This window comes from Plectropomus leopardus, chromosome 19 (assembly GCF_026936395.1).
Source record: "Plectropomus leopardus strain MGB_pleo_1.0 chromosome 19, ASM2693639v1, whole genome shotgun sequence".
Classification (NCBI taxonomy): domain Eukaryota; kingdom Metazoa; phylum Chordata; class Actinopteri; order Perciformes; family Serranidae; genus Plectropomus; species Plectropomus leopardus.
In genome coordinates this window covers 15,667,984-15,694,314 of record NC_142194.1, presented here as the reverse complement: position 1 = coordinate 15,694,314, position 26,331 = coordinate 15,667,984, and the positions used below count along the sequence as shown (strand labels likewise).

At 40.5% G+C, this 26,331-nt stretch overlaps 1 protein-coding gene across 2 annotated transcripts in view; it reads right to left on the bottom strand.

The window, feature by feature from the left end:
• Nucleotides 1-26,331, bottom strand: part of lrp2b (low density lipoprotein receptor-related protein 2b) — a 58,150-nt gene that overhangs the window by 25,439 nt on the left and 6,380 nt on the right. For both annotated transcript variants that reach the window (XM_088069942.1, XM_088069943.1), the window contains exons 10-45: nucleotides 25,229-25,357; nucleotides 24,814-24,983; nucleotides 24,320-24,543; nucleotides 23,364-23,570; nucleotides 23,040-23,242; nucleotides 21,904-22,044; nucleotides 21,315-21,524; nucleotides 20,911-21,103; nucleotides 20,158-20,283; nucleotides 19,920-20,050; nucleotides 19,095-19,232; nucleotides 17,979-18,254; nucleotides 17,630-17,869; nucleotides 17,364-17,486; nucleotides 16,327-16,443; nucleotides 15,659-16,036; nucleotides 14,544-14,792; nucleotides 13,907-14,115; nucleotides 13,561-13,745; nucleotides 13,167-13,395; nucleotides 11,947-12,124; nucleotides 11,463-11,591; nucleotides 10,518-10,684; nucleotides 10,228-10,371; nucleotides 9,685-9,794; nucleotides 8,919-9,096; nucleotides 7,844-8,057; nucleotides 6,446-6,682; nucleotides 6,130-6,321; nucleotides 5,434-5,906; nucleotides 4,442-4,889; nucleotides 3,178-3,343; nucleotides 2,906-3,064; nucleotides 2,517-2,806; nucleotides 1,460-1,663; nucleotides 983-1,225 (exon numbers count right to left, since the gene is read on the bottom strand). In XM_088069942.1, coding sequence (XP_087926068.1) covers nucleotides 983-1,225; nucleotides 1,460-1,663; nucleotides 2,517-2,806; nucleotides 2,906-3,064; nucleotides 3,178-3,343; nucleotides 4,442-4,889; nucleotides 5,434-5,906; nucleotides 6,130-6,321; nucleotides 6,446-6,682; nucleotides 7,844-8,057; nucleotides 8,919-9,096; nucleotides 9,685-9,794; nucleotides 10,228-10,371; nucleotides 10,518-10,684; nucleotides 11,463-11,591; nucleotides 11,947-12,124; nucleotides 13,167-13,395; nucleotides 13,561-13,745; nucleotides 13,907-14,115; nucleotides 14,544-14,792; nucleotides 15,659-16,036; nucleotides 16,327-16,443; nucleotides 17,364-17,486; nucleotides 17,630-17,869; nucleotides 17,979-18,254; nucleotides 19,095-19,232; nucleotides 19,920-20,050; nucleotides 20,158-20,283; nucleotides 20,911-21,103; nucleotides 21,315-21,524; nucleotides 21,904-22,044; nucleotides 23,040-23,242; nucleotides 23,364-23,570; nucleotides 24,320-24,543; nucleotides 24,814-24,983; nucleotides 25,229-25,357 — 7,410 coding nt within the window. The remainder of the gene's footprint in view (nucleotides 1-982; nucleotides 1,226-1,459; nucleotides 1,664-2,516; nucleotides 2,807-2,905; nucleotides 3,065-3,177; nucleotides 3,344-4,441; nucleotides 4,890-5,433; nucleotides 5,907-6,129; nucleotides 6,322-6,445; nucleotides 6,683-7,843; nucleotides 8,058-8,918; nucleotides 9,097-9,684; nucleotides 9,795-10,227; nucleotides 10,372-10,517; nucleotides 10,685-11,462; nucleotides 11,592-11,946; nucleotides 12,125-13,166; nucleotides 13,396-13,560; nucleotides 13,746-13,906; nucleotides 14,116-14,543; nucleotides 14,793-15,658; nucleotides 16,037-16,326; nucleotides 16,444-17,363; nucleotides 17,487-17,629; nucleotides 17,870-17,978; nucleotides 18,255-19,094; nucleotides 19,233-19,919; nucleotides 20,051-20,157; nucleotides 20,284-20,910; nucleotides 21,104-21,314; nucleotides 21,525-21,903; nucleotides 22,045-23,039; nucleotides 23,243-23,363; nucleotides 23,571-24,319; nucleotides 24,544-24,813; nucleotides 24,984-25,228; nucleotides 25,358-26,331) is intronic.

Sequence of the window (26,331 nt, the reverse complement as noted above, 5' to 3'; positions counted from 1 at the left end):
AATAGCATTTAATAGTTTAGTTTAATAGTTTTCTACAAATGTCACAAAAATGTAGCTATTGCATTGTGAATTTTTCTTCCTACATTAATCTTGTAGTGAAAATCTGATGTCATGCCAGCACTTACTTTGCCAGAGGATATCAAGCTAAATCTCATAGAGAGTGTTTGGCTGGAGGAGTCTTCGCAGATATTTTATCACACTTGCTCAGAAGTCTCACCACTCAGGCTCTTCCAGCTGCTAGAGGAATTGTGGCTCAAATGAAGCCAATCACTATCACTTGTTTTGGACCAGTCAAAAAATAATAAATGCTGTTTGGATTAAGATTTCTGCAGAATAATTGACAACATCATTTGGGACAAAAATGATTTTAATTGAGACGAACTCCTTTTTGTGCTTCAACATTGAAGATTTATCTCTCACTCACTCTCCAAAAAAAAGAGAAAGAAATCCCTGTAATGGAAAATCACCTTGAGGCTTAAGGAATTAAAGTTGAGGAAATTTGGAGGAAGTGGAAAATGTATATTTTCCTTGCACAAACACCCTGCTTTTGTTTGCATTATCATTTATTTATTTAAAGTATCATGGACACCCCATGATCTGTTTTTTTTCCTTTTTTTTATTTTAAGATTTTGTTTTTTAGTCGCTTTTTTGCTTTTATTAGGACAGATCAGCTTAAATGTGAAAGGGGCAGAGAAAGGGGATGACATGCAGCAAAGAGCCACAGCCTGGATTTAGGTGAGCTACTGGGCGTCCCCCATGTTATATTGTTTGTCTTCAACTGTATGATTTATATTGTAAAAAGCTGAAAAGATTCTGTAAAAGTATGTAACTAAAGATGACTGTGTGCACTGCTCCTGTTCAGTGATCCCAAAAAAAACAATTTAAAACCATTTTACAATCTTGCAGCATGTGTTTCTCATTCTCCACCATACCGCTCCATCAGTTTACAAACCATTAAATGATCGGCCTAATCATGACTCACGGCAGTTGATTTCGTCAGAGGTGGCGTTATCTCGGCAATCGTTGTGACCGTCACAGACAAAGGCCGCACTGATGCAGCGTCCGTTGGTGCAGGTGAACTCGGTGGCGGGGTTACATGTGGGGAAGGGGCAGCCTCGCTCGTCACTGTTGTCACCACAGTCGTCTGTGTAGTCACAGATGTAGCTGAGCGGCACACAACGCCCGTTGTCACAGGTGAAGTCCATAGCTGAGCAGGTGTGGAATGCTGGCAAAAACAAGAGAGAGCTGATTTTATTTATGTTTTAGCCTTTATGCTTATTGTCATTTATTTCTAAGAGCTACAAATGTGTAGCACATTTTAGAACTTATGGGAGATTCAAATGCCAAACAGATCATTATAGCATTTTAAAATTTGTTTGCTTACATGGTTTGCTTCTGTCTGTTCACCCACTATGGTTACCATCCACTGTTTAAAGTCAGATCAAACCTCATGTCTCACCACACACTCTCTCCAGCTCATCCGAGTTATCCTGGCAGTCATTGTCGCCGTCACACTTCCAGCGTGCTGAGATGCAGTTACCGTTGAGACAGGTGAACTGCTCTGGCTCACAGCGTTTCCCGGTGTCTTTGATGCAGTCTTTGCCGTTGTTGGCCAGGTACCAATTCCCCTGATGAGGACACTGGCACTCTGGGCCCAGGGGACCTGCAGGAGAGATTATGGGAGGTGAGAGAATTAAAGAATGAAGAGGAACTGAAGGGAACACAGAGGTAATTTGTATTTTTAATTAGTAATACTGTATCTCTGTGTTGTTCAGGATGTTAAGAACTTTCTCTACTTGCTCTGATATCTTAGTGAGCAAAGTTCAAACTTCAATTTAAAACACCTTGCGTCTGTCATTGTTAAAGGTTCAAAAGGTTTCATGGAAGATTTTTTTTTGGTTTTAAAGCAGTAGTTCCTTCAAGGTCCACACAGTTGAATATATTCAGCATCACACTAGCGTTTGGCGATGTAGTCAAGCTAGTTTGCTGTCTGTGTTATGTAGCTTCCTGTTAGTGATTCACTGCACACCAGAAAACGGTAGTTAATAAAAGCTCTGTGCCAGAAATTAGATGTATGTCAAAATAAAGTTGTTTTTTTTTTACAAATTTGACATGTTTGCAAGTCACGTGTGGACCATTCAGAAACGACCCGCGTTTGTTTGTTTATTGTTTGTTTGTTTGTTTGATTTGAAAGATTTTTTGGGGCTTTTTGGCTTTTATTAGATAGGACAGACTAAGCATGAAAGGGAGAGTAAGTTGGGATGACATGCAGCAAAGGGCCACAGGCTGGAGTCGAACCTGCGGCTGCTGCAGCAAGGACATAGCCTCCGTACATGGGGCACCCGCACTTAAAGTATTAAACTTGGATTTAAAAGCTCCAAAAAGTGAGTCGAATGCACAAAGTAACGGTTGCTTGTGCTGCAACAGCTTTGGTGATCTGTACAGAGAAATGTGTATTCATAATTTTAGATTTTTTGAGGCAAAGTCAGTAAGAAAGAGTGAGGTTCTGCTCTCACCAGGAACACAGATATGACTGCAGCCTCCATTAAACTGCTGACAGGGGCTGGAGCAGCTCTCTTGCTTAGATGCGGCATAAACATGGATGTCGTTAGGTCGATATTGCAGGTCCTGGGCCAGCACTGTGAAGCCAGAGCCATCGTCCTTCCCAGCTCTAAACACTCCTCTCTCAGTCCAGTCAGTCCAGAAGATGTCCTGTTGGAAGACGGTCATGGCGTACGGGTACATGACTCCCCGCAAGATCACTTGTCGGTTCTCACCAGTCAGAGTGGCCCTCTCAATCTTATCTCTGCGGGAAGCAGTTGGGGAGAAGAGGAGTTTTTTTTAAAAAAATATGAGGAGTATGGGATCTGCTGCAACGTAGTACAAATAAAAAAACTAAACATACAACGAGGCATCAGCCCAGTAGAGCATCCTTTCCTCATAATCAAGAGACAGGCCATTGGGTGTTGACAGGCTGGTGCTAATGATGGCGGTCCGGAAGTTTCCACCCAGTGTGGCTCTCTCGATCTTAGCTGGAGAGCCCCAGTCAGTCCAGTACAGGTAACTGGGTAGCAAGAGCAAAGAGAGAAGGGAGGAGAAAAAGCTCCATGAGTACAGAAATCATCTATGTCCAATCTGTAGACACTGGGTGATGAAGAAATGGTCTGCTGCTTTTACCCATAGCAGGGGTCAACAATGATGCCTCTGGGACGGTTTGCATGGGCGATAATTGAGCGATTCATCCCATCCGCCCCAATGGACTGGACATTGCGTCTATAGTAGTCAGTAAAGTAGAGACGCTTGTTGACCCAGTCATATGCCAGTCCCTCTGGGTCATCCAAATCTGAGCAGTGTTAAAGAGAGGCGAGGATATTAAAAAAAGAGAGACAAAAACAATAAAGGAACCTAGAAAATGAAACAGACTGAGAGAGAAAAGTTCAAAATAAAAATGGAAGAAAAAATATTACAAGATGGTAGGGCTGCCCCTTAAAAGTCAGAGATTTGAAGCATCAGTCCCTCAGTAAACTAAGATTGCTTCAACTTGAGCAATTGTTTTAAGCTTTTTTGTCAGTCAGCGTGTTGTGCAGTGTACTTCTAGGGACATTCTGGTCCTCAGATTTTACTGCAGTGTGACTTTCATACTACTCATTGGAGCTGCAGACATAAAGGCAGAGCACAGATAGCTGCACAGAGGAGGAAAGAGGAGAGAGGGGAGACTTTCTGCTTGAAAGTGGTGAATTTACAGCTCACAGCAACTAGATACGATACAGTCTTTGGCTTTTGTTTGATATCTAGTGTCTGCAAAAAATGGTGTTGAACAATTACGACCTGTCGTTAGCGTCGGTAGCTTGTTTGCTTTAATAAGTGAAGTGCCTCTGTCACACTGACCGTCCTGCTGAACTATGGAAATACAAAACGAATCATTGAACATTCTTATTGAACAGCCAAATCCAATTCCACTGAAATAGACATGAGTATGGTACATCCCTACAAGATGGAGTTCCAATAAAGGCAACACAGTAAAAACTACAAGTGCACTCAGAGAGCGCAGACCTACGCCAAGGCCAATTGCCCTATCTCACAATGTTAAAGGGGCAATATATGACAATCAGAATGTTAAAACAGAGAAAAACTATTATTATTCATGTACCCATTGGCAAGCAAATCATCGCCGCTCTGCACTGCACCCTGAACAAGACCTGAGCAGGAGAGAAATGCTCATACAGGATCATATGAGAGTACCCAGTTGTAAATAGAAACTCTGCAAAATTTAATGGGTTCTTCCTTGATCCATGGCACAACCTTCCAACACATTTCATGCGAACTGGGCCAGTAGTTTTTCCATTATCCTGCTGACAAAAAAAAACTCGCAAACAGACAAATGCACAAACCGTGCCAAATACATGAGCTCCTTGGCAAAGGTAATTAATGTTTAACTCACTTGTAGCAACAAAGACAGGTGGGCTGGTGATGGATGTCGTGGTGATGTATCCAATTCTGCTCCGACCTATGCCCATATACTGGGTGAAGAAAATTCGCTTCTCTTTGAAGTCATAATCCAAAGCCATCAAGTTGTAGCCCAGGTTCACCGTTGGATAGGGGGTGCTGTGATCCGCAGGATCTAACCTCATGCTATTCAATGTGTAGTCTGTGGTAAAAACTAGAAATTCTTCTAGTCCGTAACCGCATGTTACTCCATTATTGAGGAGTGACCCATGAGCACAACCACATTTTGGTTTCTCCTGGCCTGGTATGGCGAAACAGAGCTGCTGGCAGCGTCCGTTGTCTTCTTGACATGGGTTAAAGCCCACCTGGTTGGCAGATGTCGGCTGGACATGAGCGTCAAAGACGGCAACATCCATCAGCCCATCAAGACTGTCTCGAATTACCTGTTACAATTGAAAAAAAAAACATTTTGTTATGAAGTGGCATGGGTAGCACATTCACAGGATTACTAATTGTTCTCAACTGACTTGCGCAAAGTCTGTTGTTAGACCTTACTTAAGCACTTTTCTAGGAGAATTTTGCTTACAAAATCATTGCCAGGGCACAATAAACTTATGGTGCTACCACATTATTACACCATTATTGTTGCTTACTGCCAGGCTTCAACTACAGATCATTTTTTGTTCATTCCAGCTTCTCAATGTTATATAATTAGAAACTGAATATCTCTGGGTTTTAGGCTGATAGCCAAATAAAACCAAAACAGTTTCTATAATTTTATTGACCAAAGGATTAATCAATTAATTCAGAATAACCTGCAAAAATAAATAAAAATGAAAATAATCAGTCGTTGCAGCCCTTGTAAAAGTATCATGACAGTGTTTATGACTTACTGGATGGAGTCCTTGTTATCCAATTTGTTAGTTATTTCATTGTAAGAGCACAAAACAGCATCACCATGACAACTAAAACCATGTTATGTCTCACCTCTGGCTGGTCGGTATTGGCTGGGTCCTTACTGGCCTGTAAAAGCTTCCCAAGCCGTTTATCCACCCACAGCATGTAGTTTCCAAATATAGCCATCCCTGCAGGAGATGGATAGCGGCTCCCATACCGGACAATCTGCCTCTGTGTGCCGTCTGTGGCCATTCGGGAGATCATATCAAGAACATCATCTGTCCAGTAGAGAAAATCATTTGTGTAATCTATGGTAAGGCCACGGGGTGATGCTAGACTCTCTGATGCCAAAACAGTGCGATTGGTGCCGTCCAGCAGCGCGCGCTCAATTTTGGGTGTTTGGCCACCATCGGTCCAAAACAGGTAGCGAAGCTTAGGGCTGACAGCCACGTCACGGGGCTGGTCCTGGGAGGACTTGAGGAGAATCATTCGGTAGGTGGTGTTGATGGCAAGCACCTCCAGGAAGGTCTCAGTCTCAAAGGCATTGGTAAAGTATAAGTTACCTAAGAAAGTAAAATGATAGATGGTAAAGACGAGGAAAAAATGACTGCAAGCAGAGAGATATACAGCTATAGTGTACAGGGTTCTGCAAAAAATAGATACACTTTAGTGAATTACTGATGTTTGATTTGTTTTATCCGAAATGTAAGTACTAGTTGATATCTTTGCTCCTAGAGCCTTCCTGTAACGATAGACAAATGAAGGGATGGTCAAGTGGCTTCATACCAGCAACCCAGTCGACAGCAAGGCCCTGGATGCCTCGTCTTCCAACACCTGAGTTTAGGACGGTGCTGTAACGCCCTCCATCAGTTTTTGCCCTGAAGATGCCCCTGTATGAGGTGGATGTGCTGTTGTCAGTCCAATATATAAAGCCAGAGTCGATATGGAGGTCCAAGTTGTTCTTAGTGGAGTATGAAGCTGTAAAGATAAAAATGCACTTTTATTAACTGACTATTAACAGCCAAAAATTTACTGAAAAAGCTGTACCATATGCAAAACAGGCTAAAACATCATAATGCAGAACAATGTCAAGCCAACATACTTCCACTGACAGGTACCATAGCCTCAGAGTGGTCGGAGCTGTTTATGTGGAAGCCACGGATGTATTTGGGAGTGGTGACGATTGCGAAAGACTCAAACTGTTCACAGCGGGAGCCATCTTGAGAGGGGTGAAAGCCAGTGGTGCAGGCGCAAGTCTTTTGATTGCCTGGTTTGGGTAGACAGAGGTGCGGACAGCCCCCATTGTTGGAGCTGCAGGCGTTGGTGGTCCCTGCTGAGTCTGAGGTGGAAGCGAGGAAGAGAGTGGTGGAGGAGAGCGTTAGTGGATCATGTGAGCCCATATGACTGGAATGCACCGCAAAGCAGAATAGAACATAACAAACTTGTTAAATCACCAAAATACACTACAACCTGCAGAACGATGAATTCATGGAGGCCAAAAAGAATAATGTACATGGAAATAAAAAAATAAGTCTTATTTTATTTCTGTGATTACTATTCTAACATTATGTCACTGAATCTCCATCGTAGTCCAGGGACAAGACACCAGACATCGTGACAGCAACGCAGCAGTGCGACACGGCACTGTGACCACTGTGAAAACGTTTTTTTTAAATACAGCAGCAGATACCTGTCAATAGGAGATGCATTGACTTCAGCTGAAGAAAAGCCTTAGTTTAAGTCTTATTTTGATGCAAAGATTTTTACATTAACAGGAATGTTGCATGCTGGAAGTAAAAGCAGTCCTCTATTTTTTTAAATGTGATAGTGCAAATAAAAATATTTTGTCTCTGAAACCAATGAATAATCGTGAAAAAATTGTAATCTCAATATTGATCAAAATAATTGTGATTATGACTCTGGCCAAAATTGTGCAGCCCTAAAAGCTTCATAAATAAAGTCTATAATCATTATTATCAACATTTATTATCTAACTATTTCTCTTTTTATGTATCTATTGCATGTCTAAAAACAATACATGTAGCACTCTGAATATTCAGAAAAACAGTTGTGACTTGATACTATGAAATATTGTAATTCAAAGATCATTTAAAAGATATTTATCCCTTCATTTACCATGACATTATTAAATTGTTTTTTCTTATTACTTATGAGTAATACACACACGGATGAAAAGGAGAACAAACCTTCTCCCAATCTTCAAAAATATCTCATTATCTACTTATCTTGTTTCTAAAAAGAACTATGACGACTGCAATGGTAAAAGGCCAAATTATCACAGAGTCTACATTCAAAAGAAGAAATACAAGTGGTGCTTGATCCCACTGTGTTCTGTCCTTGAGGAGGACACAACACTCCTACTCTCACTCACTGGCAGTAATTATCAGTTACGTAATATAACAGTCCGGGAAAAAATACCAGAAAAAGCTCAAGGACAGACACCTCTGAATAAAAATTAAAAACCAGTGAGTCCACATACTGTCTCTGGCGTGCATTTTGAGGGCTCGCAGGCCAGACATGCCACTCCTCATCACAACCATATTGGCACCGGTGTCCTTGTCCACCCTTTCAATGACCTCGAGGTCCAGGTCAGTGTAGTAGAGGTGATTCTGGTATATTGTCAGCCCCCATGGATGGGACAGGCCACTCACAACTGTCACGCGGGCTACTCCGTCCATGGTGCCACTCTCAATCTGAGCAAACAAGAAAGGCGAACAGAGAGAGGTTACGAAACGTAGTTCAATCAGTGCAACATAAGAACAAGGAGAATGGATAAAATAATACAAGCTTGATCTCGACACATCACATTATTGAGGTAGAAATTACTTTCTGTAAAGGGAGATGCTGGTAAGTAGCAAAAGGATAAGACGTGTCTCATTATGAAATGTATCTAAAAGTTTAGTTAACTATAGCAGAAAAGAAAGGGTGGGTACTTTTACCACAAATAAAAAGGTGAGTCAATTCAGTTGAGGGAATTTATTCCCATCAACATCCCAAAAATGCAGTTTGCACTGAAATGAACAATAAACGATCAAATTTTTTTTCTTATGCTGTTTTCACATGAGTGAACGCAACACCACCTACATTATCACAAAGTCGCAGTTGAAGTGTTGCTCAAATGCATGTTAATGCAGGTACATCTTCTCAGGCTTGTGGTGTCTGCTACTTGCCACAAAGCACCTTGTCTAAACTTCATCTAAAGTTTGGATTTAGTCCCAAAAAAAATCTATGCTTTGATTAGTGTCTGAGCCCTATTTAAACATCACATTTCACCGGCCTTGTCTCGATCCTGGCACACTCTAGTCTCAGTTAGTGTGGTCTTGACTACAACACTAGTTGACACTTCACCGTGTCACTGAATCGCTGAGTTGAAGCTCAATTTTGTTTTGTTGCATGTCGCCCCTGTCCATAGCAAAAAAGTTTCGGGTAAAATGTAAAGTAAAAAGATACTTTCAGGTATCAGTCCCCAGCCTCTACTGAAAATGACTTGCAGCCTGTTGTTGTGTCCCTTGCAGTGTGATCACAGCATTAGTCTACATGTCTACTGTACATACCACCCCTGAGCCCACCACACCCCAGTACAGTTTTGTGGTAGAGATGTCAGCAGCAATGAATCCTATATTTGCCAGGTTGCCTGTGTAGAGGTTCCTGAGGTTTCCTCCATCCATGTCAGCGCTGCCAACCTTTGGAGGAACTCCAGTGTCTGACCCCTTGTCTGTCCAAAACAATTTCCTGTCAGGGGAAAATATAAATGTGAGAAATAACTGAAGAGAGTTAGCCATTATGGTGTTTGTATCAGATGTTGTTTTAAGTTAATCTATAAAATCCCTCTGTTATTAAATCAACAATCAGAATTCACATAGAGAAAATAGCTATTTCTACCTTCTGTACAAAATGTTAAGACACAAGCAAAAATGTCTGTGTTACCTTTTGTTGTTTGTAGTTTTTGGTAAATTATTCACACACACACAAACATGATTGAGATGGATATGTTATTGCCTGAGAAATAAATCCTCTTAATTTCCAATTACGCTTAATAGTCTTAAAACAATGAGATCACTTTGTCTTTGTCAGCCTGCAGTTTTCTTCTTAATTAATGCTGTCCAGTGAATCACATCCTGGTTTACTGGCTTTGTCTTTCAAGTGTCAGCAAGTATGTATTGATCTCACCATCAGAAAAACACCAAAGTGATTTAAATTTGTTCAGTCATTTTACACACAGAAACTGACACTTGATAATTTGTTCCTTCAATTATTTATCCCATGTCAATCAATTCAAGTAGTAGAGGAAATATTCCATATGTTAAACAGAGGCTTTACCCTCGGGCTGGATCCAGGGCTATTCCAATGGGTTCCCCTGCTCCCTCTGGTTTACCAGTGGAGGCGATGAGGGTCTTCCTATAGTGTTGGTCTCCATCCACACGGATAACCTGACAGACATGTAAAGTTTTGTAAATTTACTTGCACAAAAATGATGTACAAACAAAGATTAAGTGATAAAACACTGACCAATAGCAATAAAAAAACCCTGATATGGTAAACTAGAAGGGCACTCAGAGAGTGCAGACCTCTGCGAAGACCAAATGTCCTAGCGGTATCTCACAATGTTCCCTCCTTCCTTTGTGTTCATGTGCAATGCAACTTTTATGAGAGTAAAAAATGATTCATGTATCTGCCCTATGATGTGGATCCACTCCAAAATTGAATATCTTCTTCCTTGACATATGCTACATTCTTCCATCATCTTTCATGAATATGAGTTTAAGTCATTTTTCTGTAACCCTGCTGACAAACAAACAGATACACAAATTAAATCAGATCTAAAAGAAATCTAATATACATCTTTAATGAAAAGGTGCTTACCTCTATGGTTTTAGCAGTGGGATTAGTGTAATACATTATTCGGCCTATCCAATCAAAAGCCAGACCAGAAGGCGTGCCCATGAAAGCAGCTGGAGCAAACTCAGACCTGTTAGTGCCGCTGGTTTTCACTTGCCATATAGATCCCTGACATGAGAGCAAAACATGTGATATGATTCACACCATTGACTGTAATAACACATTTTAATCAAAAGCTTTCCTTCCATCACAGTAAATTCATTCTACAAATGATAAAACATTTCTCCAACGTTCAGTTAAAAACGTCCACTCACACTGCTCTGCACCCAATAGATTAACTGCTGCTGGTCATCAAATTCAATGTCCCGCCCCTGGCTGATGCCAGACACGGGGGCCATTGCATTGTTGGAAGGGTCAGTCGGGTCCAGGGGAATGCCAAAAATCACTGAATCTCTGACCACCATCAAGAAAGGAGTATCATCTAGGAGAGAAGAGAACAGATGTACAGATGATGAGAGGAACTCACACGCAAAGGGGGAGCCAAGCCGTAGGAGAGAGTAGAGATTTTGGCAGAAACACCCCATAACTTTCATCCAAACTGAACTAGAACTAGAACTAGTGAACTAGAAATTTAAAAGTAGAGACAGATAAAGTTATATAAGCATTAAGTTTTAAGTGAACAATGATTGCACAATGTAATGCCTGTAGAATAAAGACAACATCCACATTTAGATTGGTTCAAAAAAGGGTTTTTGCAAAACATTATGGTGTAACAGTGAAGTTGACCTTTTACTTTTTGGATACAGAATGTCATCACTTCATCATTTATCCTATTTTACATTTATTTATTTGTTTTTTCAAAGATTATTTTTTTGGCTTTTTTGCCTTTATTTGATAGGACACGGCTACTTACGCCCCCTATTTTACATTTATGTTAAATTATGTAACAATTCCCATATGAATTTTTGATTGATGCATGAAAATATATTTTGTGGCTGGTCAGAAGGCGGTGAGATTTCAATTGATTGCTACAGTGAGTTAAAGAAAATATATTTTGTGAAGTTATAGTGACCTTTGATCACCAAATTCTAATCATTACATTGTTGAGTCCACATGGACATTTGTGCCAAATTTTAAGGAATTCCTTCAAGGTGTTCTTGAGATATTGTGTTTACAAACAATGAAACCAGACAGACAACCCAAAAACATCATGCTTCTTGTCACAGGTATTACCAGCGCGGAAGCTTAAAAAAACCTACCTTTGACACAGGTACGTTGATCAGAAGCCAGCTTCCAGCCAGACTCACAGTGGCAGGTGTAGAACCTGGGTCTGATGCCTGCCAGCAGGCACAGCTGAGAGCACAGGTGTTCGTTGCATGGGTTGGTGGCTAAACACAAAACCACAGTGTCACCTTCATTCAGACCCTATATGACATTCATTATGCTATTTAAACATACTATCCAGGCCTCTGACATTACAAAAGTGTACTTTTTCTGTGCATGTGAGAATTTTTGTAATAAAATCTGTATTCCTTTAACATGTTGTTAGCATAACCTTGCGGGCCTGCAATCACGAAACATATACAGTCAGCCCACAACAACTCTAAAAGGCTCACTTTATACTGATAAATTACATAGATTACATGCTTTTACCTGCCTACACTGCTACATCAGCACACATTTTGATACATTTCTACAGTTTACAAGTATGCAATTAAGATGTGCTATCAAACAGAAAATTACCCATTGGCTGTTTGACGGGATGGTCCATAACGATGCCCATGGGTTGGTAGACGCTGCTCATCAGAGTAGTAATATTGCCACCGTGGAACTTGTTTGTCCTCATCACCTTGCTGGTGTAGCGCTCAGACCAGTAGATGCTGTCCTCAAAGATGGTCATGCCATGTGGGTGCTGCAGAACCTGGTTTGAGATGGGCATTCACACGGGTCATGTTTGTTTAACTTTATCCAGAATTTAATTTTAAGATCAGATGTTCATTTCAGCCTTTCCCTGATTTATGTTGATATGTTTGCACTGCAGACTGTTTATAAAGATGGACGACACATTCCTCCCACTATACAAAAAAGAAGCTAAAATATCTCTGATATTGGTGCTGTCATTTTGTGCTGTTGATGCCAAATGATGCCAAGGTCTGTGCAGTAACAATCGGGGAGTGGAGCTGCATTATCATGTTTCCCCCCAAACACTTGCCCGACTGAATCGCAAGCACACAAACAACTATCAATCATGATGTCACACCACCTTTATAGAGCATCAAATAACTAATTAAAACCAAACTTGTCAGAAAAACAAACACTTGAACATCTAGCAGCATGATAAGAGCTACCTAAATATTACACAAATAATAGAAAAAAAGTATTTTACTTCTACTATCTCCCATCTGATATACTGGACAGAGCAGGATTTATGACCTATACTGCAGCCAGGGGCGGTTCTGGATGTTTTGGCTTCACTTTTGGGTAGCTGTCATGTCGCCCATCTTTATATAAAGTCTATGATTGCAACAATTAAAACGTGGAAACTTCCCCTATCTTACCGTGAATCATGGTAGTGTTCTACTTGAATTTTCCCTGAATTGTACCATGTCTCAACTACTAAGGATACCAACTTATCTACCGCCATTAGTTTGTCCAAGTCAGTAAAAATGATACACGTATGAAGGAACCAAACTTATTTAAGAGACAAATAATTATTTGTATAACTGGAACTGGAATTATTTGTTAATTATTTTCAAGTATAATTTTAATATATCCATAAACTAGAGATAATAATATCTGACATGAAAAAGACTTTGGAAAAGGTATATTTTACTTTTGGTTCTTTTGATCTTCTTGCATCTAAGTTTCAAACAGCTTTTGTTGTTTCTGGTTAGTGATTTGGCATCATGGGCAAAAATATACACTTTGCTTCTTTTCAAACAGCATCATCAAACAAAACCTACCATGTCACTTGCCATGACCTGATGCCGGTTGCGGCCATCATAGTCACAGTAGTCAATATATTTGAGGTAGGCGTCAGCAAAATAGACCGTGCGCGTGGTGAAGTCCAGGGCAAGGCCGTTGGGCCAGTAGAGCTTGGTGCTGACAATGACTTGTCTCCTGGCTCCATCCATGTCGGCCCGCTCGATCCTCGGGTTCTGACCCCAGTCTGACCAGAACATCAGGTTGATACTAGGAGGATTGACAGAGTGATAAGAAGCTTTGACATTAATGTGCTGTGACTTGTTGTTTGAAGGCTAAAAGATGAATTCTGGAGCTAAATATTCAATTAAAACGACAGCAATGTTATATCAAATTAAAAACCATCTAAATTCACGTTTTAGTTTCTCTAATCACCTGGTACGGGCATCTAAAACCAGTCCGCGGGGGCTTGTAACATTCTTGGTGAGGAGGACTTTCCGAAAGCGACCGTCCAATGTGGACACCTCAATGTTCTCCATGACAGAGTCGGTCCAGTAAAGGTTACGACCCACCCAGTCCACAGCTATACTTTCTGGTACCATCAAACCACTGGAGAACACCTAAAACATCAGAGACAAATTGAACACTGAGAATATAGCACAGTTTAAATTTGTTTATGTAGATGTTTGTGTTCAAGGTTATGTTCAAATTTTACCCTTGGTGAAACTTGGTGACCCGTGGTGTAAATCTGTTCTAATGCACGTTATGTCATTTCTCTTACTTCTCGTCTGTCCGTGCCGTTCTGGAAAGCACTCCATATCTTCTTCTGGGAGGCATCAGCCCAGTAGATTCTGGAAGTTACGCGATCAAAGTCTACAGTCACGATGCTTGAACCGCTGATCACTGGACGCATCTGAGGTGGTCTCATGTTGACCCGGTTCGCAATGATCTGGCTTCGCTTGGCAACCAGAAGTACAGCTGCTAGAGGGTCTACGGAAAAATATATTGTTTATTACCAAAATCTCTTAACTAAAATGTATCTTCGTATATACAGGTCCATGCTCATCATAGAGAACAATTTCACATATAAATACTGTACACAAATAAGTTGTGCAAATTAATAGTATCCCACTTTGATTGCATGCACCGTATAATGTTTATACTTTGAGTTCCTGTACATGTTGGATTTAGGGATTGTTTAAATTACAAGGTTATAGTGACCTTGACCTTTGACCACCAAAATCTAATCAGTTGATCCTTAAGTCTAATTGAACATATGTGCCAAATTCCCTCTAGCTGTTTCTGACTTATCACATTCAAAGCATGATGGCTCTTTTTTCTTGGTATTACATAAAAGCAACATTGTTTAATTGCAGCTTTTGCAGCGGCACATTTGTTGTCTAATGTTTGTTGCTTACCTGTGGCTTTGCAGGTGCGTCCATCAGGCTCAAGGAGGTAACCATGTGAGCAGTGGCACCTGAAGCTCCCTCTCTCATTGTAGCACTGCTGACTGCAAAAACCTGGGATCAGGCACTCGTTAATGTCATCACAGGTCTTGGAGTCATTAAGGAGCTGAAATCCTGGTGGACAGGTGCACTGAGCCCCAAATGGTCCTTGGACACAGCCGTTACTGCAGCCCCCGTTGTCCAGTGCGCAGTCATCTTGGTCTTTATGAAATTACATGACAGTGAGTTAGTATTAGACATTGTGCTGTATTTGTTGTTTCTGGCTTTTTAGGGCTATACTGTCATTTTTTACATTTGAAGCTTCTAATGAAACTCTGAAAGTCTGTTGTCATATTTTATGTCATCACCCTAAACCTCCAAAATTTGAATCAAGTGAGTCATTAGATTAAATGGGTTAGTCTTTTTTAAATCAAATCAGATTAACTTTCTTCAATGAATAAATATAATTTGTGGTGCTACTAGATTGTTGCTGCACCCTGTCAGGATAGTCTAACGCAAGTAGATCTGCTGCTAGCATCATACAGCTTGTTTTTATCTTAGGGAGATATCTAGTCAATGGGGACAGATGGTGCTGTGAGGAGAAGCTCTGCTCTGTTTGTCTGTCTCTCTCACTGCATTGCTGTTGGCCCATCAGCTGTTTGATCCGCGATAACGAAACGCCGGAAAGCACATACAACTCGCTTATAAAATACTAGGTTGCAGTCTGGAAGCAAAGTCGTTCACTGCATTACATAATTGTTCAACACTGTCTCAGTCTTTTGGCAAGAGATTTACCTTGGTGTCGTGAGAGCGTGAGACAGAGCCCAAAAGTGAGACTCATGTCAGATGCATAGGAGTTGGCAACCCCAGTGGGGAAAGGATTAACAGAATTGTTAAATAACCGAAAAAAACAGCATATGCAAGATTAAGTCGGTTAGAGGTTCTGAATGTTGGATCAGATTATTTTTCAATTAATTGCCCAGCTCTGTGCTACAAGATTCACTGTATTCTGACAGTAGTAATGACTAGGAATAGTCGTCACTGAGGGATTAATATGACATATAATGCATTGTAGTTTAAAAACTCACTGCAGATAGGTGACTCATCTGCTCCGTTTGGGCAGTCCCTCTGGCCGTTGCACACCTTGTCAATGTCAATGCACAGCTGGTCTGTGGGACACTGCCACTGTCCAGAGGGGCAACTAAATGGAGGGGTGGGGCAGTTCTGTTCATCACTCATGTCCCGGCAGTCATTGTCCCCGTCACACAACCAGCTTGCCGGGATGCACAACTTGTTGGCACACTGGAAATTGTTGGGTCTGCAGGTGATGGCCGGGCAGGAGTTGTGTTCATCGGATCCATCCTCACAGTCCGGGTGACCGTCACACTCCCACTCATCTGGTATGCAGAAACCGTCGGTCTGGCACTGGAACTCGTCATCATGGCAGAGGCCTGGGAGAGGAGTGGCTGCAGAGACAACAAATATTAAATAAAAGGCTGTGAAAATAAAACTGCAAGTAACTCACCAACAGAAAACTGAAATACTTACAGGACATTATTTTGACACAAAAGTGTAATATGTATAAATTAAGGTTTTATCTGATCTGTGTCGACATTTTGTGACTGATTAAAAAGTTATCAACAGTAAAGCTACAGGAGTTTCAAGTAGTGCAATCATTCATAAACACATCACCAATTAACGAAACAAAGATAATTAATTTTGTTAAAAATATCCTCAGTCAGTGTTGTTTGCTTACGACAGTTTCGTTCATCAGAATGGTCCCTGCAGTCAAACACTCCATCACACTGATATCTCTTACTGATACACTGGTCCCCACTGGCACAGGCAAACTCATGGCTGTCACAAGCAAACTCTGCAGGTGGGAAGGAGAGAAATATATGGGATAAGTAAACTGAAAAAATAAACTTACTACTTACTACTGCAAGAAAAAACATTAACAACCCAAAAACAAATCTGTCTGGTTAAATAAAGAGGTCTCCTGTGTTGCGTAAATTATCAACATGAACTAAAATTACCAACTCAGGTTGTATGCCTCTGCATACCAGTAAAATTACAGCTAAAGTTTACATCCATGTCCATCCAGACTCATATGTAGCCATGACAGTTGACAATGTTTCAAATATGGATGTTGCTGCAAAAAAGCTACATATTCTAAAACATGGATGCTTCACTTTCATCTTCCTCCCAGCAGCATTGATGATCTAAGAATCAGCACAATTTAAAGATTGACACCCAAAATCAGTGCCACCTTTTCAGTGTCTGACCAAATATCTCACCTTCTATCTCTGAGATATGGCGCTGGACAGATAATGGCCAGATTAGTGTTTCTGCAAACATTCATCGTTGAATCGAAGCAAATGCTTGTGCCAAATTTGAATTCCCTAATGGTGTTCTGGAGTTACCGCCCTCCAGAAAATGTCTCCCCTTCTGTTCCTGAGTTTTGACATTGAATACTGGCCAACAAAGGGATTTTGCAGAACATTAAGATGTCACAGTGAAGTTGACCTTTGACCTTTTGCATATAAAATGTCATCTCTCCATCATTTTATCCTATTACACATTTAGATGAAAATGTATCATAATAGGCATATAAATTCTAATGGCCATATGAATGGATTTACTTGTGCCAAAACTGAAGAAATTCCCTCAAGGTGTTCTTGCGATATCGGGATCACAAGAATGGGACAGACGGACTGACGACTCAGAAACATAAACGCGCAGAGGCATAATTAAACAGAACATAACATAGATTGACGTTACAGTGATTCCTACCGCAGTTTTTCTCATCAGAACCATCCAGGCAATCCTGGTCTCCATCACAAACGTAGGAGTTGTAGATGCAGCGGTGATCCGGACATAGGAAGTAGGAAGGAGGGCACGTCGTGATGGTTGAATCTGATAATCAGAGACACAGTTCATTTATCAGAATTTTGTTACATTTTATATTCCAGATAAGACCTGCTTTAATAGTATTTATGTAGCAAAATTACACAGAGCGAGGTGGATGAGCTGAAAATAGTCGGTCCCTACATACTTACTGCAGTTGCGTTCATCAGAGCCATCCCCGCAGTCGTTGTCACCGTCACACACCCATATTTTTGAGATACACCTGTTGTTATCGCAGGTAAAGTAATTGGCGGCACAGGTTCTAGGGACACGAGTGGGACAGTTGATTTCATCAGAACCATCGCCGCAGTCGTCTGTGCCGTCACAACGCCAACTGGAATAGATGCAGTGCTTGTTGTTGCAGGTGAATGCTCGTGGAGAGCAGGTCGCTCCTGGTAAAGATACATGAGGCAGGAAGATGGATTAATCAAATGGTTTGCTAAATAATTTCCTTCCACTATTCCACCAACACACACATTTTCTGTAATATTATACATTCACCTGTATCTGTGCAGTTGGCCTCATCGGTCTTATCTATGCAATCGGCAATTCCATCACAGCGGAAGGAGTTGGGCCTACAGCGTCCTTCGTCACACTCAAAGGCGTAGTCACCACAGTTGTTGTCAGGTGGGGGAACAGAATCGTCCTTGATGCACTCTCTCTGATTGGCCTTAAGTTTCATGCCATACGGACAGCCACACACTCGACCATTGGGAACCGGGAAACAGAAGTGGCTGCAGTGCCCGTTGGGCCCCTTGCTGCAGGGGCTGGGGTAATCTGTCAGGAGGATGATGAAAAAACAGTCAGCAGGTTTCTGGATATTTATATCTGGCTGACTCAGTACAAACATCACCATGGCCCTAATGTCACTGAGTAATCTGCTTCAAGAATGCAACATGCATATGATCTTTTATATCGTCACTGCTCTCCCTGCCTTCTAGCAGTTACATCCTCTTGGTCTTGTTCATACAAAGTTATATGAACAGTCAGAATTTTGGTCTTTACAGAGTCGTCAGTTCCAATTTATGAGCGAACCTGTTTGAATTATCCTCATTCTAACTGTTCTGTGCATGAAAATACAGTAGAAATCGCATCTTGTTCTGAATCAGAACATTTTATTGGACAATCCAGTTTTGTGCCTGATTTTTTGTATTTCACCTCTGATGAAGAGCAGCACACAGCCGCTTAAACTTAGTCTCATACAGAGAGTCCCATATGGGGTTCTGTGTCAGACAGTCTGAAGGGGATACTACCACAACAGCAGAGCAATGAAGTAATGCACAGCAGACTAAGGGTAAGTTGTTTTTTTTTGCTTGAAACATTATGAATTTATTTTATTTATAATGTGATACATGATGTGATGTGATGTGATGTGACATGACATGATGTGATATGATAAATTCATGCTATGTTTTAAAAGTAGCAAGCAGTTACACAGTGAGACAAAATGTCTCAGAATCATGTATAGAAAGCAAATTTGAAATACACATTTTATGATTGTACTGTAGCCCTCTGTATTGTAATCGGTGTATGAGGTGCCTAGATATCCCATCCCTGCTCTGCATTATTTACCATAGGATGGACTGTGATCTATACACTACCTCTGTGTGAACTTACTAATGTCCAAGTCAGCTGTAAAGGCCTTGACATTCATGATGCCAGTTATTCCTTGTCTGATGATAATGTTTCCTCCTCCATCCCTCTTTCTCATTTCGAATACTGCTCTGGTCCTTGTATCTGATACATACAGGTAGTCTGCAAGACAGAAATACACAGTTCAGCATTTTAAAAAGACAAGCAAAGGCACTCAAAAAAACTGAGTCTCGAGTAGCTCCATTACAGCCAATTTGAAACAGGCCCAAGAAATTGCTTATTAAAGGAGCAGTGTGTAGGATTTAGCGACATCTAGCGGTGAAGTTGCAGACTACAGTCAGCTCAAACTTCTCCCATGTGCCAGTTTTGATTTCTTCATTGTTTGTTGTTTAGGAGGTTTTTACTGGGATCTGAATTATCTGGAGAGGTCTCCTCCTTTTTAAAACAAACAGATCCGGTGAATAAAACCAGTAAAAAGCACTGAACAAAGCAGTTTCAAGTTAAAAATCGATGTTTTCCCAAAGAAAGTTTGGGAAAATGTATTTAATGAACAACTCCTATATGGCAGAAAGGAAATATTTAAACATGTGTTTCTAGTATTGTGCATTAATTGTTTTGATGGGATATACTGATATTATACATTAATTGATGTAACCCTTTTTTCAACTCTGTTTAGGGTTGAATGCATATAGTTTCACAAATACGGGGTTTATAATAAACCTTGGGTTTTACTGTATAAAGCTTAAGATAAACCTGAATAACATCAAAACACTCTGAATGATATTATGCATGTGTAATGTACGTGTAATATTATAAGTGAAAGTCATGAGGACAGAGCAAGAGACCCACCTGAATAAACTGTTAAAGAGTAGGGTTGAGTGATCTGGCCAATATTGGTAAACGTCTGTCTGTTATTTCCGTCAATGCCAATGTGCCCAATCTGGTCCAACTGGGAATCCACCCAGTACAGCCTGTTCCACCTGTTTAAGACCAATCACAAGGAAAGCTGTAGTCCACACAACATACATTCTTTAAGTGCTTGAAAAAAGCTGGATAATTGTTTACTTAAGGTCATGACTGTGCTTACTCATAGTCAACACAAAGTCCATACGGCCATCCCAGTGTGGTGTTGACCAGAGGAATAGCATTGCTGCCATCGGTGAAGCCTCTCATTATGACAGCTGGACGGTACCAGTCAGACCAAAACAAGTAGCTGTAAATAAACATTTGATAAGACACACAAGGACAGACCTTTAGTCTTGTGTCAACAATTAAAAAATATATATAATGAAGTCAGTTGGATGGAGGGAGTCTGTGATTCTGGAGAAAGACTTATGATAGTTGAACTCAAACAAAAAGTGCACCCCTGCTACTTCAGAAACTGGTAATATCTCTGATGGTATTTGCATTTCATTACCATGAGGATGTAGCCAAGTTCCTTATGGGCAAAGATGTGAAAAGACGTGAAGATTAAAAAGTAAGAACTAGTGTTGTATATCTGAGACACTTCATTTTAAATTTACGTGTATTCAACTTTGGCTGAAATTGGCAATAACTGACTATTCACAGCAAATGAAATGAAAACCAGTATTTCTTAAGTACAAGCAATCTAAACGACTGAATTGGAGTAATGCAGATCACATTTTACAAAATGCTGCACACATACATGACATTAATGAAATATACTGCTGCACTGCCATCACTAGACTGTGATGTAAACAGCTGAATGTGCTGTAATGATTATTGTGTTTAATTTCCCTGCTGTCCCTGCAACCTAAAACCTCCTCAGATCAATACAGTGACAGCCCAGTGTTTACACCTGACAAATGTGAGCACTCACCCAGCCCTGGGATGCACTGCAATTCCTTTTGGGTTCCTCAGTCCTGTCACAATGTCTCGTCTGGACTTGTCTGTGACTTTAAAGGCCACCACTGACTTGTAGCTGCTTGTTGTCCAAAACAAGACTTTGGAGGTCCAGTCATAAGCCATGGCGTCAATAATTCCCACTCTGACGCCTGTCAAAATCTGTTGGACTGAGAATGCAGACAGAAAATCAGTAGAGAGATGTGTGAAACACAGAATTACAAACAGAGCTTTTGAAGACACACTGTAATGCTATGATTATACCATATAGGCATTAAATTAACTTACAAATCCATTTTGCAAATCATAAACATTTCTTTTATATGTTATCTGTGTGCCTTTATGACAGTTCTTAACAACACAAGTGTGATAAAAACTCACCAGTGCCATTGAGGTTGGACTTATAGACGAGGCCTCTGGACCTGTCATTGTAGAAAAGGGCTTCATCCTTGCTGTCAAACTCCACAGCAGAGCCAGAGAAAGACGTCCCGAGTCCTGTGAGGGGCAGGGTGATGTCCTCCTGGAGGGACAAGTTCAGTGGGATTCCCCGCACCCCCAAAGAGGTAGCCAACAACAAGTACTCCTTCACCTCTGTTCAAAAAATGAGTGGTGATGATTGTTAGCAGGTAAACATAATGTCTGAACAATATTGTTCTAACTTTTTTACCGGTTGTTTTTAATATTTGAAAAAATTCAAGATGGAAAAATATGCAACGATCATGCACATTATGGCTTAAATGTGACGCAAACCAACAAGTATATACTGTATATCATTTTATGAATATTGTTGGTAAATTAAATAAAATCACTGCAATTTAGAAAATGTGTCCACAATATTTCATTGGCTGTTTTATGACTAATTAAAATGACAAAAAACATATGACAGCAGAACACATAAAATATTATAAATTGACTAACAATCCAACTCTAATCAACAGGTTATTCTGCACTCAAATTATGAGGAACTCACTGAAGCAGGTCCGACGGTCAGAGTGCAGGTCGTAGCCATGGCGACACTTGCAGCGGAAACCCAGACCGTCATTGTCGAGGCGATGACTCAATACACAAATCTGCTGACAGCCACCATTGTGTCTGCCGCAAGGGTTCATCACTAAAAGACATGACAGTTGTTGACATTTTATGACAGCACTGTTGTTTTTCATATCAGTGTAGTATCAATTCATAAACATAGTGAACTACAAAATTGCATAAGTGGAGTGCAGATGTCCGCCAGGTGTCCAGGTTGCTGCCCAGACCAATCAAGACAATTGTTGTCATTCCAGACGTGGCAGAGAAGCATCTCAGAAATACACGCCTCATCTAAATTTGATGGAGCTCCAGCATGTTGCGCAGTTTTCCTGCTACATGCACTGTTTGATAAAAAAATATAGATAATTTTGAGGACGAATGTATTTTTAACAACTAGAGCCCAATTACAAATATTTGACCCCTTAAAACTGGACTTTTAACAGCATTTATATTTAGGCTGCAGCACAACAAAGTGGGAAATAATTAAAACAGACCAAAAATAGGAACCATTTAACTGCTTGTTTACTTACTTAGGGTTGAAGGAACAGCACATATATCAAGGAAAATTACCGAATCAAATCTGAAAGTCTACAATATTGGCAGGTAAAACACTCCACTCCTGAAACCCTGCCGGTGTAGAATGTCAGTGTGCGGTGGACAGAATCAAACTGGGTTGTGGGCGGACCACAGAGAGCTGCAGACAGTGGATTTGTCCCTTCAGGCTCTCTTACAGTCAAGACGGCAGCAAAGATAATAAAACGGGGAATAATTTATGTTGTATTCTGCCTAACTTAAGTTGATCCTAACATATCAGATATAGAATTAATATACAGAGGACCCAGTTCAAAATGAAACCAAACTTTTGTCAGTTTTTTTATGTCAGTTTTTTTAGCCAAGACGAAGGCCAAAGTGTGGCATGCAACAGACAGTAAGGCTTGTTATTTTCAGCCAAGCTGATTTCCAAAACATTTATGTCGCCTCATGGCCCATTAATTTTATGCCTGCTGCAGAAATACTGGGTCCTCTCTGACCACTGTGCTCACTCTGACTTGTTACAGTGGAAGTGCGTTTCCTTACCAACAGGCTGCAGGACAGCATGTGAGACAACAACATGGCCCGGGCGATTTGCAGCAGTATACAGGAATTCTGGGTTGTTGTCTTTGAAACGATTGGCTTTCAGCACACCCATCTTGGCCCAGTCAGTGAAGAATACGTGGTTTTCAAAAACAGCAATTCCAAAAGGATGCGGCGCCTGCGTTCCACCATTGAGGACTACTTTCCTGGGAAACAACAACACGTCAGAATGGCCATCAAGGAGAACACAATATGGATGCACCATTGTTACTCTACAGGAAGGGAGAAATCTTTAATAACTGACAACATCTTGAGTACAACCGTTACCTGTCCAGACCATGGTAGGTGACAGTCTCCACCGTGTCAAAATGGCTGTCAGACCAGTACACCCTCTTGGTGACAATATCTAGAGTAATTCCTGTTGGAATGCCGAGTCTGCTCTTCACCAGCTCTACACGATTACTGCCATCCATGAATGCACGTTCAAGCTTCATCTGCTCACCACCATAGCCCATGTCTGTGAAGAACATGTAGCTGCAAGCAAACAAAAAATAAAGACTTAACGGGATGATATTTAAGATATATCATGCTAGGTCAGATAAATGTAAAAACAGCTCGACCAGTTGGGAACTGCTAATCTACTGTATGTAATACACGGACCATGGATAAGTACTTCGTACACCCTTGCTTAAAAAAATCTAAAAAATCCCTTTAACTAATAAGCATAAATAATAATGACAAAAAAATAAAAATTTCATATCTGACAAATGACATACAGCAACCTTTGGACAGCCTTTACCTCACTGCATTACATATGTTTCATTTAAAAAGAAAATAAAAATAAATGACAGTACTGACATAAATTACATTTATTGTTACACAGCATTTTGTGCACACATGATGATGTATGATAATATTGGCACGTCATTGGTATCGGCTGATATTGGCTTTAAAATGACATTCTAAATTGGCCAAAATACTGATTTCTGCCAATATTACAAACAAATTAGATTACATTACAAAGTGACCATTTACAAAACATCCACCCTAAGTTGAAGTATTGTTTTATTTTGCCCAATGAATGAATATTTCATACAACAGTATGTGTTGTATTTTATGTCTAAGAGACTTGATGAGCCCTGAAAATTGGTACCTGTTATCAACCAAATGAGTTGATATATTATGGCATATTGGCATATCGGATATTGGCAAAAAATCCTATATCATGCATCCCTTAAAATTTGATATATTAACTTGCAACTCATAAAATGGTGTAAACATACCCCACTGTCGGATCCAGAACAAGGCCATGAGGAGTCTGCAGGTTTTCTGCTACCAGTGTGACCCGATTCCCTCCATCAAAGTCGCACATGTCGATACGCTCCATCATAGCCTCTAAGACATAGAGTTTGAAGTTGATCCAGTCCACGGCGAGGTTCTGGACGCTATGGACTGCAGCCGTCAGAACTTCCTTAACATCGCCCCCATTGTAGTTGGCAGAGTACACCTGAAAAAAGAAAAAGGGTTTAGGATAAGTGTGTTTTTCTCTCCAACTCAACTACTGCCTTATTGCCCTTAAGAAAAGCACATAACTACAGCTGCTCTAGCACAGGTTTCCAGTGGCTAACAGAAATCACAGCTGAACTATGGTGCAGTTCGGATACACAGGCAGCTGTTTATCTGAACTGTTTCACAGTCATTTATAGAAGCTATGAAAAAGGTGAGGGGAAAGAATACTGCCATCACAAAATGTCATCAGACAACGATCCACACTGACCTTTTTGGTAAATGTATCACTCCAGAAGACTGTGTTGCTGTGCCAGTGGTATGCCACCCCTACAGCATAACCTTTTCCCTGTGACGGCACCACAGTTCTGAAAAAGCGTCCGTGAACATCAGCCATCATCACATCCCCCCCGTTGGTGTAAATTAGCTGTGGCATTCCAGCTAGAAAAAATAAATATCACCTCAGCTGTCATATTACTTCCAAAAGTTCTAGTCGTCGTAGATAATTTTACAAAACATGCATAGATTAGGAAAAAGGTCAATGTTTTGCTGAAAGGAAAAAAAAAGAAAGAAATTATAATCTTTATGAGCAACACACCAGAGATTGCAATTTAAATACCCTGCAGATTATGTAGCAGCAGATATATATCATATGAATCTACTATGTGATGTGTGACTTACTGTACCTGAAACATTGGCTTTGCAGATATGACCCTGCTCCAAGAAGTACCCATCAGCACAGCTGCAGTGGTGTGTCCCGGGACGATCTTCACACAGCTGGTCACAGATCCCCCAGATCTGACAGTCATTATAATCTGGACAATACAACCAACAGCCATTTTTTTATGTTTCAGCCATTAGGATGAGGATCTATACCAGTAATTTGGAACCAGAGTACCGTGAAATTACGCCAGTAATTTGGCTATTCAAGGCTGGCACGTTAAACAATTTGACCCAAAGATCTATGCTCCCTTTATTACAACTAGCTGAAATTAACACTGAAGATGTGGAATACTTTGTAAGATATTATAAAGATTAGGGATGTCCCAACCAAGTTTTTTTGCCACCGATCCCTATCTGAGTCATTTAATATTATCATACCGGGTCCTGATCCAATACCTCTACTTTCCAAGATAATACATCTGCACACTTTCAGTTCTTTAAAGTTATTAAAAATCAATACAGTACATATGCTTGACAATTTATTAACTCTGCAATGCATTAAGAAAAAAACTCCCCTGCAAAATAAAAATCTTTATGGCCTTGTCACTGTCTGGAGGGAGTTTCTCTGTCTCCTTCAAAGGGTATTCTCTATGGTTTGTTGCTTCAGTGCAGCCTTTTCCTGGGTCGCCTAATGAACTGCATTCCATCGAGTGTTTATTTTCATCAGCTGTACATCTTTTGCATGGATTACATTAAAAAATGACCTTAAGTGGCTTTTTTGCTGATGTTTGGTGATACACCTGCATTGGCATGGTGGATGTAGAAGTGTCCACGATGAAACATAACGGGCCACAGACAGTAAAATGAAACGAGTACTCATAACTTTGGTAAATAACAAATTAACAGTCTCATACAGTATGTTGCTGTTGTGTTTCTCGGCAGGCAGAGCTCTGAGAGACTGACAGCTGAGAGCTGCAGAGTTAACAATGGCTGCACCCCTTTACGTTGCTGTGCATGTAAGCTTTGCATGTAAAAAAGCTGTGTGTCAGCTGACATAAAACAAAGGATCATATCAGGCTTTGCATGGCTCAATATGGCCAATCCCAATTAGTTAAAAAATGCCTTG